The sequence below is a fragment of the Penicillium riverlandense genome, assembly GCF_028828495.1.
Source record: "Penicillium riverlandense strain IBT 135883 chromosome Unknown utg000001l_segment0_segment0, whole genome shotgun sequence".
In the NCBI taxonomy this organism is placed as follows: Eukaryota; Fungi; Ascomycota; class Eurotiomycetes; order Eurotiales; family Aspergillaceae; genus Penicillium; species Penicillium riverlandense.
The window spans coordinates 4,439,694-4,452,930 of record NW_026643194.1 but is presented as its reverse complement, the minus strand read 5'-3'; the positions used below and the strand labels follow the sequence as shown (position 1 = coordinate 4,452,930).

The window sequence follows — 13,237 nt, the reverse complement described above, 5'->3', positions numbered from 1 at the left end:
TTTCAGGTCATGACAAGTTTGTATTCCTATCTGTTCGATGCGCTCGAGCAGTGCGATCGGTTCTGTGTTCGCGTTTTGTCACCCTCATACCCTTGTGTTTATTTTTATTTTTGTTCTTGTCTTGCTCGCTCATTCTTTCTTCACACGCCTACATCCTAGGTCTGTGGCAGGACGCGTCGTTGTGCCCGGCCAGCCTGGGGTCTTTGATCCTCCCTGTTGTTCTACTGTGATTCCCCCTTCTTTTTTACATCCATCTGCAGGATCCTTATTATTGTTGCATTGTCACGCGCGGGCTGGAATGGATCTTGTGTTTTGTCTTATCCTGTTTGCGAGTACGGAAGAATGGTCTAATGTCGGCTTTAATATCTTTTTCTTTTCCTTCTCTCCCCTACTGGCATGAGCTACTGGATTCCGTGGTCCTCATTCGACATTGTCGCTGGCGTTTCTCGGTATGGTCTTTGCCGCCATAAAAAAACATCATGTATTTCTCCTAGCGACAGGGAAGACGGCGTCCGGCTCTCATGTTTGGTTTCCAATTTGCGCATTTGCTTGGGGACTAGCTTGCATTGCTCTGCTCGATGGCTTTCTGCTGTGTTAGCTGCTATCACTTGATCTTTTACCAAATCTCCCATCTTGCTTAGTTTCACTGATAGTGATACAGTTGCTTCTATCTGTACTTTATACACAAATGGACTGCTGCAACAGAAATCATGCTCAGAAATCGGTTGTAGACTGGATGTAGTTATTTCGTACATAATGCTAAGGGCTTTGTTGTCACGTGATGTAATGGAAAAACTTCTTCCTCCGCGGTTCCCCTGCACTTCCCAAACACCTCGTCCACCTCGCGGCCACCAAACCCATCTCTTCTCCAACTGGGTCAATGGTGATGATATCTCTTTGTACTTGATTGCTCATTTCCTCTTCTCTTTTTTCTTCACTCCTTTTCAGATCATTACTGCCACAATTCCTTCAAGATGCCACCCCGGATACAAAGCAGGCGTGTGTCCAACACCCTCCTCCCCTATCTTTCTTCCTCTTCCTCGTCTCCAGCCTCCCACTCCTCCCTTCTCCCCTCCCGCCAATTCTCAAGCACACCAGCACAGCACACCAAGCTGCGCCGAGAAATGTTCGCATGGCTCAACACTACGGGAGCCACACTGAAACACCACGTCCCCGGCGAGACCAACTACGTGACCGGCGTGGTCAGAAACGTCATAAGCGATGGCGGCTCGAAACTCCCATTCCCCAATAATCCTACTTTTTTCAGTGAACCCGTCTTGAGCGAGGAGCTGCGCAATGAGATCTATGCGCGTGTCACGCAGCAGAAAAAAAGTATTCGCGCTGTTAGTGTCGATATGGGGATTGATATGAATCGAGTGGCGGCTGTGGTGAGATTAGTCGAATTGGAGAAGAGGCAAAGAGCTCAGGTATGCACTTTTCTGGGTTCTTTTTCTTCCCGCCCCCGGGGATCATCCATTCCCTTTCATATGATGAGACACAACAAAATCGATTAGTCTTGAAGACATCGGGCATTACTGCCTGACTGGTTAAAACTCCCTTTGTTGCTGAAAATTGCTGTCACCGTTCGGAATTTGTTTCGCTATGTTGATAATCTGGTGACAATGACTGACTGGCTTTCAAATCAGGGGAAACCACTAGCCCTGCCCTATGCACGGGCAATCCACGAAATGGTCCCGGTCACACCCCTCGCCCAAGATGGCGAGCGACAAACTTACCACGAGCCCATCAACGACCTCCCCACCCACCCATCGACCGGCGCCCAGATCTTCTACCCGGTGCCTGAGTCGCGAAAATTCACCCGCGTAGACGCCGGCCGGGTCTTCTCCGGCGCTCCGGCAATGGACCATGAAACAGCCGCTAAGATCTCGCACCCATCCGACCTAGCCGATGGCATAATGGAGAAGCCCAACTCAATTGAATGGGTCGGCAAGGGCGACAACGCCCGCCAGGTGCTGCAGCCCGCAGATGTGCGCATCCCGCACCCACAACTAGTCAACTTCGAGATCGATCGCATCAACGAACCTCTCGCCCGCCGGGAGCGCGCAGAGCGCCAGGCCCAGCGGATCAAGAAGCAGGATGAATTGGAGCAGAAGCGTCGCGAACGCGCCCAGGCGCGCCGCGAGGACCGCACCACCAAGGTCGAGCCCGTGGACTCGCGCTTTGAGTATCGCTTCCATGATGCTGTCGTTAGCAAGGAGACTACTGGTCCTCACGGCAAGGGTCACCTCGCTCCTGGTCGGAGGTATGGAGTACCTTCTGAGGATCGGAAGCGCGGTATCATTAAGATTCCGACGCGTGTGGGGGCGTGATTTATCCTGGCCTGGAAGCTAAAGTTGGACTTTGGTTGGATGCGTCCGCCTGTACTTGTACTTGTATATGTAGATGGAGTTTTGTCAATCTATACAGACCTACAGAAGATACCACTGTGATGTGGCCTGCAATGAATGACTATGAGACATCTTCTCGATCTACAGCATTTCGAAAATGCCTTTTTCTCTGTAATCAGCACATCTATACAATCCCTAGGGCATTTCTTCCATTTCTTGTATGTACTTACATGACTAGTACGATTCGTGGTTCAGGACTCTGTATCCGAATCTAGAGGAACTTCATTCTAAAAATCTATCTAGCAGTCGTATTATCAGAGCAGTTACAAAAAATCTAGAGCGAAGCGGGCGCACTCCAGTGTAACCACTGCTAGAGACTCGGCCAAGCGTCGGAGGATATCTAAAAGGAAGGCATCTTGACTGTTAAAAATTATTCTATGTAGAAACAAACATGTGCATATATTTAGAGTTAGACGGAAGTTTGCCTGCAAATCCCCGCATCTCAGACAGCTGTGAAATAATGGTTTCCACATCCGACAATGGCCTTGACCTCATGCCGCTCCCCTTCTGAGCGTATTCTAGAGGCAATATATCCGTCCCCAAATGCCGGGTATATATATATATTTCGTCCACTCCTTTTTTTTTTTTGACCTCCCTACTCCCCTACCAAGAATAGCAACATATACAGAACCAACACCCGAAGACAAAGCTATTTTAATACTAAATCCAACATGAAACTGCCTTCCTCTGTCCCAAAAACGTACAGTAAATATTTCCTATTTTGGGGGTTCAACTTGCAAACTGGGAGCCTAAATGATTAGACGTCAAAGTTTCACAATTATAATTAGCGCAAAGATTGTGAGTTGGCCAATCAGAAGATTTTTGTGCTGAGTTAGATACTTGTCAACCAAGATTTATAATCTTCTGCCATGGCAAAGTGTCGGGTGGATTTATTCAAGTATTAAATCAGGATACATTGCATGGCATACAGAAAACAACAGCCGCATCAATCTTGGAATCACAATTTTTCCAAAAGTCAAAACAACCCACAATAGAGATTGAAATGTAGAACGAGGAGAACAAGTTATCAGCTCAAGGCTTGATAAGTTGGCCGTCCCGCTTTCGCATACGGCGCCTGATAACTTTCATCATATAGGTTTTTTGAAATTGGCGCACAAAAAGAGGCATGAAAGGATACACGCCAGACATGCCTGAAATGAAGACCCGCGAAACCGCCCTCGACGACTTCGTAGACTCGAGGAAGAACTGATCACGGACACTAGGCGGTAACTGTTCCACTGTAACTCGACGCACAAACGGCATGGCGACAACGGCGATCGGCCGCGCCCACATGGGCAGGTTCCTAGTAGGATGGAAGATATCTCTCAAGACCCCCCTTGCCTCAGGAGTGACGTGCAACCTATTATTTACCATATCGTTCCAGTAAACTTCAAAAGCCTTTAGGTCCTTAGGCCACATTTCCTGCGGGACTTGAAGAGAAGTACCCATGATCGAAAACGCTTGGTAGACCCTCTCGGCTCTGGCTGTAGAGAGTGGACCGTAGATCAGCTCGTATATGCCAACCATAGAGGCGTAGATTGTCGCAGCAACCCAGAGTTGGAGTTCAGGATCTTTGGCATTATAGGAAACCTTTTCATTGCCGCCCACGACGCGCGAATGTGCTTTGTCAACGTATGCCTTCATCGCCGCTTTCTCTGGGGGAGATCCGAAGATCATGCAGTAAATGTACATCTGGGTATACTCTGCACGGCTGATGGCTCTTGTCCTGAATGTACTATGGTCCGCTACCCCCTGGCCAACCTGGGGATGTGCGATTTGAAGTAGGATTGCAGCAGGACCTCCAGCGAAGGTGATGCTTTCTCTTGCAACGATTTTGAGATCCTTCAACGCTAATTCCGAGATACATGGAGGGCAATCATGCTTCTGTGTTAGGGCAACAAGCGAGTCATTCGAGTTAGACGAACATATATTATTCCGGCCCATGACTGCAAATGTTGTATCATGAGAAAGGGCAGATAGGAAACAAAACTTCGAATTGAAGTCTACACAATTAGAATGCATCAAGAAACCACACATATATACCTGGAATGGCATACCGGGATTGTGATATCATCCCAATACCGTTTACAATAGCAATATCCCCACGGTCCGTGGTTTACCGGACCGCGGGGTATAGATGGACAAGCTGGCTTAGAAAAAGAAAGACAAACGTGAATACTACCTAATCTCATAATCCAGGCGAGGATCGCTTATATGGCATGTGACGTATGAAAAATGAAGCCGTATAGCTGAATTAGGGTTCAAAAGCCTCGGACCACTGATGCAGGTGTATATAGCCAGTCAGGATCAACGGGGTTGCCACTCCCCTCGGACCTTGTGGTGGGGAGCTCTGAACTGAATGTGTGCCGAGGACAGGCTGTTGATTCAGTGCATACAAACAAAACTGGTGCCGGGCAAAAATCAGAGGGCAAAAACTGTCTGTTTTCTATCATCGTGTCTTCCCAAGTTGGATTGGGTTTTTATGAAAAAAAATTAATTGTAGATAGTTCATAGGGGGTATGTGTGAGCTTATATTGATTATCTCTCTTTGATTGGCAATCGATTAGGAAGAAAACTTCATTAAGCTATCATTATGGACATTTGGTCCTGAAAAAAGAGACGTTTCGACATTAAACCAGCACATAAACCTGCTCTCTCATATACCAGCCAAATATCAGGTTCCATACTCTTTCATACCTTCGGACCAATGCTACTTATGAGCCACCTATACTTTGTCCCAAAGAGCCCAGAAGAGACGTCACCAAGGGCAGCAGCTGTGAAATGCCCAGTTAGTTAGGGAAGGATGGTTTGATAACAGCTGACCTACCGCAACCACAGCCTTCACTAAAGGAATCAAGTTTTGTACGAGTGTTGTCAGAATATTGCCCGTGAAGATTGGCAGAACAGCCTTTGCGAGGCCCGGTATTGAAGCCAGGACTTTCCCGACATCATTAATAAATTCGGGAGTCAGGATGCTGACCAGGTCGTTTATAAGTTTTGAAATGTAATCACCATTTAGCAATGGGAGAAGGTCATTCAAAAGGTTTGGCACCGCACCAAGGATCGATGTAACCGCATTGCTAGATATGACAGACAGCAAGCTCTGTACAATGTCTGGAACGGTATTGAGGACCGTTCCAATGTCATTCATGAGCGTTGGTTTTAAGAGATCTTTGGCAATGTTTTCTCCTGGCACGATGATGTCCTTGTGGAACAACGGCAACATATCATTGAGAAGAGGCGGCAAAGTTCCAATCAACTCACCCACATCTTGAACCACATCGGCCGTGAATATCGTAGACAGCAAATTCTCCACTGGAGAAAGCAGGTCATCTCCAAAGACTGGAACCACGCTATGAAGCAAATGTGGGGCTGCACTGAGCACTGTTTCCACATCCTTGATAAATTGTGGCGTAAGAAGCGCAGTAACCATGTCAACCAACGACTTGATAAGATTGCCATTCAACAGAGGGAGTATATCCTGAATAATTGAAGGGACAGCTTGGAGCACAGATCCAAGAGAGGAGATAAGGTCCTTTGTCAGAATCTTGGGAATGAGATTTTCAATTGGTGGAATCAGTGGCAGCAGAGCATTTAATATCCCTGGCACTGCAGCAAGAACCTTCTTAATCTCACTGATGAAGCTGGGTGTGAAAATGTCAACGATCAAGTCTTCAAGTGCTGGTACTAGTGGTAGCAGTCGATTCACAAGCCCTGGCACTGCAGCAAGAATCTTCTCAATCTCACTGATGAAGTTGGGTGTGAAAATGTCAACGATCAAGTTTTCAAGTGCTGGTACTAGTGGTAGCAGTCGATTCACAAGTCCTGGCACTGCAGCAAGAACCTTCTTAATCTCACTGATGAAGCTGGGTGTGAAAATGTCAACGATCAAGTCTTCAAGTGCTGGTACTAGTGGTAGCAGTCGATTCACAAGTCCTGGCACTGCATTGATGACTGATTCAAGGACATGAATCAAATCTGGAGTGACAACCTTCTTGATCAAGTCTTCAATCGATGGGATGAGAGGAAGAAGGGTGTTGAGAAGGCCCGGTACTTGCCCAAGCAACGACTTGATGTCCTGAATGAAAGCAGGGGTCAAGATTTCTTTGATGAGATTTTCAGCTGCCGGCAAGAGGGGCAAAACAGCTTCAAGAAGACCGGGTAGTCCATCAATTGCTTGACCAAGTGTATTAATCACGTCAGGGGTGAGAATGTCTTTGATAAGCTCCACGACCTTTGGAACCAGTGGCAGCAGATCGCTCAGCATTCCAGGAAGTTGTTTCAATAACGACGTGACGTCTTTCAGAAGCTGAGGTGTCAAGACGTCCTTGATCAGACCCTCAAGTGGGTCGAGAAGAGGAACTATCTGCTTGATGATTGGGGGTAATGCACTGATGAGTGACCCAACCTCTTTGATAAACTCGGGTGTAAGGATATCTTTCAAGAGGTTGCCAATCGGTTGAATGATGTTTGAGCTCAAGAGAGGCAAGAAATCATGTAAAATAGGGGGCAAATCTTTGAGCAAGGTGCGGATGTCATCGATAAATTCCTTCGTCAAAAGACTCTTCAAAACATCTTCCAGCGGCTTTACAAGAGGCAACAGATCATTGATGATTGAGGGTAGACTCTTTAGGATGGGCTTGATTTCACTGATAAATTCCGGTGTCAGAATTTCGGTGATCAGCTCTTCTAGTGGCTTGACTAAAGACAGGACGTCTTTTAGAAGAGTTGGCAAGTCATCAATCAATGAAGCGAGTTCCTTTATGAGATCTGGCGTTAAAATCTCTTTGAGAAGGTTGATGAGTGGGTTTATGACATCCGAGCCAAGAAGGGGCATGATTTCTTTCAGTATTGGCGGCAATTTATTCAGGAGACTGTCAATTTCATTGATGAAATCGGGGGAAACGATGGTTTTGACAAGATTTGAGAGAGTTTGTATTGTGTCGTTTCCTAGGGCTGGCTGAAGATCGTGAACAAGCGGTCGCACGGCACTGAGTATTGATGACAAGTCGTTGACAAACTGCGGTGTCACATTTGTTGTGATAAGGGACTCAATTGCTTTCAGCAATTCCGGATTCAAAATGGGCATAATACCATCAAGAATAGACGGGAAAGCTTTGAGGAAGTCTTTCATATCGTCACTTGTCAAAATTTTGGCGATCTCCTCTATGATCGGCGGAAGAGCAATGATATCCTGGATGATGTTGTCGATGTCATGAAGAAAAGTGCCGTTCTGAAAGATAGACCAAAAATCGTCTCCATTTGATGAGGAAAGTAATGGCTTGAGCCCTGCAATGGTGCTGATCATTGCTTTGGTATCCTTCATAGTTCCGTCATCGAAAAAGCTCGAGGCCTGACTGACCAAACCACCGGCATCTTTAACAAAAGTCGGAGTAAATAGGCTGCCAATGTTCTTCATAATGGATTCTGCTTCGGATAACATGGACTGCACCGATTCATCCGACCCGCTATTGCCCAAAATACCAGATAAGGCATCTCCAAGGCTTCCAAAGGCTCCATTGTCACCAGATGAGCTAGAGACGGTTGGATGTGACTGAGGACTTGAACTAGACTCAGTCGTGGTCAATGTATTCAATGAAGTCGTCGTTGTGTCGGGACCTTCATCTGGAATTGCTTGTGTGGCCTTGTTTACAATTGAAGAGATGACACCTTCCCCCGGGAGTTTAGGAGCGTCGTGGGCCGTTTTCACCTCTCCAAGGAGACCATGCTCATTATTAGCAGACTCATTGGCAGTGTCTGTTGCAACCGCACCAATATTGTCGAGGGTGGATGTCGTTGTCGTGACTTCCTTTTGGCTTGATGGGAAGGCAGCAATGCCTGCAGCCAGCAGCGGGATCAGGGTAAGAGAGATTCTCATTTTCAATGGCTCTGGACTGGCAGTTTGAGAGCAGTTCGCGTGGGAAACGCCTGAGGGCATAAAGGGCAAGTAGGGAAGTTACAGCATTTATTAAAGCTATGGGATTGGTTGAGTCTGTCCTCTCCTGAAGGTTTACCGAGGACCAGAAGCACCATGATTTTCTTCGTTATGTTATGATGATCATTCAAAGACTCGCTTATGATGTCCAGTTAGGTTAACCGACCGTATCGGTTTGATATTTTCTCTAGAAAACTATAATACTTTAGGAGCTAGTGCAAAGATCACCGGTGTAGTTATAGCACCGTTACGCTAGCCTGGTCATAGCAACCAATCGGCTGAGATGAGTGGTCCGAGACAAGGTCAATCAGCATTCGGTTCTTTTCCTATTCGATCCGTCTCTTGCTTCCAATCTAGATTAATATCCGGAAGCTAAAAGTGCCATGATCCATCCACAAAATAAACTAGGTAAAGCTCGGTTAGCCTTGCCTCGGACCGCTAGCGGGGTATTGGGGAGAGATCTGTGGAGAAAAATGGGGTACAAAGGATCTGACCTAGTCCCTGCATACGATACCCCGCTGATCCAGAAGAGAGAAAGATTAATTGATTAAGACGGTATGTGTTGAAGGGACCTCCGTCACATGAAGCATGCACTGCGATCGGTTGGGAAATAGCATGTAGTTCCCGTAGCCTGGCCCCCAACGCATGTAGGAAATGTAACATGATGATGACAGGAGGAAAATCGTTTCGCGGTTAGATAGTAATCCCATAACATATGCTTACTAGTTATCTAGATGGGAATCGTGTAAGGTCTAGTACATGTTTAAATGGTAATTCGGCTTCAGATGCTATATTTCGTAGACAAAGCTAAAATACTGTAAAATAACGGGTCCAAACAGTCCTTTCCTCTCATAGAAATATTAAAAGAATTAATAGTCCTCTCAAGTCGTTCTCATGTGACCCTTTGTAGAGTACATATTGGGACCACTCGATAAATCGAGGCCGTCAAGTGCACTCGTTACATTCTGCATTACCCCAGGATTTGATGATACCAGCTGACCGATGCTGCCAAATAGCACCTTGAGAATTGGCACATTTGCGGTCACAGTTAGGTGATTTAATACCTGCTGAAAATAGGGTATGTGTAGTCCGTCATAAATTGTCGACTTTCCGGACGCTGAGAGCAATAACTGCCCTTCACTGAGAGAGCTTGATTCTGCTTCGAGAAGCTCTCCAAGATGGCTAATGGCATTGCTGATGTCCAATGCTCCAAGTAATGGAACTGTGTTGTTTCCAGGCTTCAAGAATACATTGTTGATCGTTCCAGTTCCCAATACGAGGTCGCCAACCTTCAGATCGAGGGTGACATTCCCCTGTCCAGATAATCAGCTCGCAAGTCCGATAAACAAAGACGCACATGCACAGTGATAATACCAAAGCAAATGTGACCACGGAGTAATTTGGTATTGTTGCGCTTCCGAGTAGATTAGTCCCATCGTCCTCGGCTGGAAGAGCCAGTCTGGCTGAATTGATGGCAAAACCACTCAGCTTATCAAGACCTATAAGGTTAAAGTTAGTAGGGCAAAGTATGTAGTCGGATAAAGGGATAGTAAATGCTGTACCATTCAGTTTAATATCTTTATCCAGTTTCAACGGTATTTTCAGTTTCCCCAAGTGGGCAGTCGTCCTCCCGTAGGCTGATAGAGTAAATTCCTTGGAGTAAACGGCTTCTGATAGAAATTTCGTAAACTGATCCTCATCTAGGATTCTCGTTGTTTGCTGAGAAACATCCACAGCTGAGTTCCCTTTGAGACGAATTGGCCCTAGCGGGACTATCACATATGGCTGCATTGGCTTGACATCGCGATTAAACAAGCTCAAATTGAATTGATCTATCTCCACACTCAGCCCAAGTGGAACGTCGAGAGTCGCAGCAAGAGAAAATGTGATAGTATCCGGGGTTGGTCTAATGACCTCTGCTGAATGAATTGGGATGCTGGCATTGTCCACCAGTCTCTGTGCGATAGCCGGAAGAATGACAAGAAAGCTGAGAGACAGTTAGCCAGGAGTCTCACTCTATAAATCGTACCAAGGACGAGAATGACTCACAAGACGGGCAGAAATATTGCTAGAAAGATAACTCCAAGTAGTCCATAGCAGAGCCAGTACCGTTTGAAGTGCTTCCATCTCCTAGCCCAGAATCCCCGGGGCTTAGCTGAATCCCTGGATTTTGGTCCTATGTGTATTCCAGCACCGGAAGCTCGAGGTTCCTTAGCAAGTTCGTCATCTCCACCCGATGACGCTGAATCCACAGACAATTTGCGGGCACCTATACCATCGAAGGGTCTATGAGATTCTCCAATAGGCATAATTGACAAATTCTCAAAGAGTCGACCGTTTAGTTGTATTGTCTTCTCTGTGGCTGAAAGGAAGAATGAAGTACCTAAAGACCGAGAGAGTTTTGGAGGTTTTCTAAAAGCGCATTTATTGTTATATGTCTCAGAACAATCGAGAAAGTAAAACTTTCATAGAGTCCTTCGGTTAGGTGTCTACATACTAGCCATGCGGGGTACCCCAGATCCCATTAACCCAAAAGGCCATGAGATAGTCGCTTCGCAGAAGGCTGCATGTGTTGGCTCCACTTTTGCTATACGCAATACGGGGATCGATAAATTCGCTCCTTCGCTACCATAGCAGGACTTATGCAATATCGTATGCTACCGCGGGAGGGTCTGCGCCGCCTCGGAGTAGTCACTTTGAACATTCCCCTCGGACCGTCCACCGCGGCAACCCCTCAGAAACTTATAAATCTTTTTTTTTGTAATTTACGATCCGATGAGGTGAGCTACGACTCCAGCTTGCTGCCGGGCCCTACTTAAGACTTTTGTACACTGAGCCCATGAACGAGTCAGTCTCCCCACCCTGAATCACTAAACTTTCAAAACAATATTTTTTTAACTGGTAACTATGAGCGAGATGACCGAGAAGCCCAGCACGGTGACAGTCGATCTTCAAGAATCATCGCAGACCCACCGACCGAACACTCCGGAGCCCTGGCAGTCAAAATTTGTTGAGCAAAAGGATCTGGGTGTTGTCCCCGATGACAACCTGCTCAATTCTCTGCAGAATTCCCAAGAGGTGCAGAAGGTTGTTCGTGAAGGCATCCTGCTAGCGGCGGGGGCTGCAGCAATCTTGTTACAGGTTGCGATGCCAGGAGTCGCTAAGGGTGTAGACAACCATAGCAGCTTTGCCTACAGCCCGTTGCGTCGACTTCGGACTACCCTCACATTTGTCTACTGCATGGCATACGGCACAAAAGAGGAGAAGAAAGCGGTTATTACAATGGTAAACCGAGCTCATGCAGAAGTGCAAGGGACCGACTATTCTGCAGATGACCCCGAGCTCCAGATGTGGGTTGCCGCTACTCTCTATGCCAGCGGAATTTACATGTATGAAGAGATCTATGGGGAGATGGACCCGAAAAAAGGCAAATCATATATACCAAGAATTTTCGGTCCTGGCCGTGTCTCTTCGCGTGCCACCGGAGAAGTGGCCAAAGAACCGGAAGGCTTTCTGGCGATACTGGGATACTACGGTGGCTGGGCTGGAGATCACACCTCACGCACAAAGTATTGCAAAGGATCTTCTTTACAACAAGCATTTGCTTTTGCCCTTGCGGATGGGTCTCCCGATCGTCCGCATAATGACAGCACAGATGCTTCCCGACCGTATCCGCGAAGGATACGGCTTGAAAACGAGCAGCACTCGGCGCACATTCTATAAATCAGTGATGCTTGGAGCCAAGGTTGCCTACCCAATCATCCCAAGGTTCATTCGCACCATACCTATGAAATATTACATGAGAGACATGCGCCGTCGATTGCGAGATACCTAGAAATATGGCCTACCGGTGTTGACATGCCTTGAGTGATCTTCTCTGTTATTTGCTCTCATTGTTTTCCCCCGTTCAATTCTTCTTGTGTGGTCTTGTATACTTTATATTTTTCTACCATCAAATAGGAGACTGGAGACTTTCTTTCATATTATGAGTTTTCGTGTTATCCTCCTAATTGGGATATAAGCATGTAGAAGATTAGTATTGAAAACCCTCAGGTCCCATGATTAATTATAGGCTGCTAAATATCGCCGGAAAGGAAAAGTTTCCGATGGATTGAGAAGAGCGGAAAATGCTGTAAAGCTTCACTCACTATGAAAATTATTAACATGTGTATCATAATGAAGAAGATAATGTCGCGCCATGGAAAATTGGAACCAGTATAGGCTACCTTGCAGCAGACCTACTATACCTAAAGGCAATATTGAGAAACACAATTATAGAAAGCGCAAAATTGAAAGAGCTTTGAAATCGGCTTCTGAAACCCCTCCAGAGATATTCATGAAAGTCAACTGGCTGCATTCCGTTGGCAGCTTCGAGATCAATTTCATGATTAATCTTCCCGGGACTGCGGTTGTGTTGGCAAAGTTGGGTAGCTGTCGTATCTTCCATTGGCCTTGAATTAGAAATCCTGAAAACACGGACCTGAGCTTCGCGATATAGTAGAGATGGAAGAAAAAGGATTGCGGACTCATCTGAGTGCCTACTTCACTTAACACAATTGGCGCCAGAGCAAGTTGGTCTTGAATTGACACAATTTCTGAAGAATTGGCTTTTTCCGCCTCGGCTGACTTTTATAACGAAACCCTTTCCCAATGCACGCGAGCCTCGTGAACGTACCGAGAACACGGGCAAAGAAGCCCGCCCCACTTGCCACTTTAGGATGTCGGGAAGAGCGGTCCGAGGAAAGCATCCAACGTGCGGGGAACTGGCATTTCCGAGATTATTTGCATCTGATGCAATATCCTAACGTGACTATTATTGAACTAGTCCCTGATTCTCTCGCTGGAAGAGTGCGGCGTTCTGGGGAAGTGTCTGTGCACACATTAGGAATATTGT

The 13,237-nt window shown here is 46.5% G+C and overlaps 5 protein-coding genes across 5 annotated transcripts; 2 read left to right on the top strand and 3 right to left on the bottom strand.

Moving 5' to 3' along the window:
* Positions 1–974: 974 nt before the first annotated feature.
* N7474_001793 (mitochondrial 37S ribosomal protein mS45) lies at positions 975–2,330 on the top strand (the record flags this gene model as incomplete). Its single annotated transcript, XM_057193208.1, has 2 exons — positions 975–1,427; positions 1,647–2,330. 2 exons carry the CDS (start codon positions 975–977, stop codon positions 2,328–2,330), a joined length of 1,137 nt encoding a protein of 378 aa, XP_057058161.1.
* Positions 2,331–3,440: 1,110 nt separating this feature from the next.
* On the bottom strand, positions 3,441–4,352 carry N7474_001792 (oxygenase MpaB family protein; the record flags this gene model as incomplete). Its single annotated transcript, XM_057193207.1, has 1 exon — positions 3,441–4,352. The coding sequence occupies one exon, from the start codon at positions 4,350–4,352 to the stop codon at positions 3,441–3,443; it is 912 nt and encodes a 303-aa protein (XP_057058160.1).
* Positions 4,353–5,166: 814 nt separating this feature from the next.
* N7474_001791 (uncharacterized protein) lies at positions 5,167–8,286 on the bottom strand (the record flags this gene model as incomplete). The annotated part of the gene is made up of 1 exon (XM_057193206.1): positions 5,167–8,286. The coding sequence occupies one exon, from the start codon at positions 8,284–8,286 to the stop codon at positions 5,167–5,169; it is 3,120 nt and encodes a 1,039-aa protein (XP_057058159.1).
* A 938-nt stretch (positions 8,287–9,224) lies between these two features.
* N7474_001790 (DUF3712 domain-containing protein) lies at positions 9,225–10,652 on the bottom strand (the record flags this gene model as incomplete). The annotated part of the gene is made up of 4 exons (XM_057193205.1): positions 9,225–9,656; positions 9,718–9,842; positions 9,906–10,330; positions 10,393–10,652. The coding sequence occupies 4 exons, from the start codon at positions 10,650–10,652 to the stop codon at positions 9,225–9,227; spliced, it is 1,242 nt and encodes a 413-aa protein (XP_057058158.1).
* A 598-nt stretch (positions 10,653–11,250) lies between these two features.
* Positions 11,251–12,066, top strand: N7474_001789 (oxygenase MpaB family protein; the record flags this gene model as incomplete). Its single annotated transcript, XM_057193204.1, has 1 exon — positions 11,251–12,066. One exon carries the CDS (start codon positions 11,251–11,253, stop codon positions 12,064–12,066), a length of 816 nt encoding a protein of 271 aa, XP_057058157.1.
* Between the last annotated feature and the right edge of the window lie 1,171 nt (positions 12,067–13,237).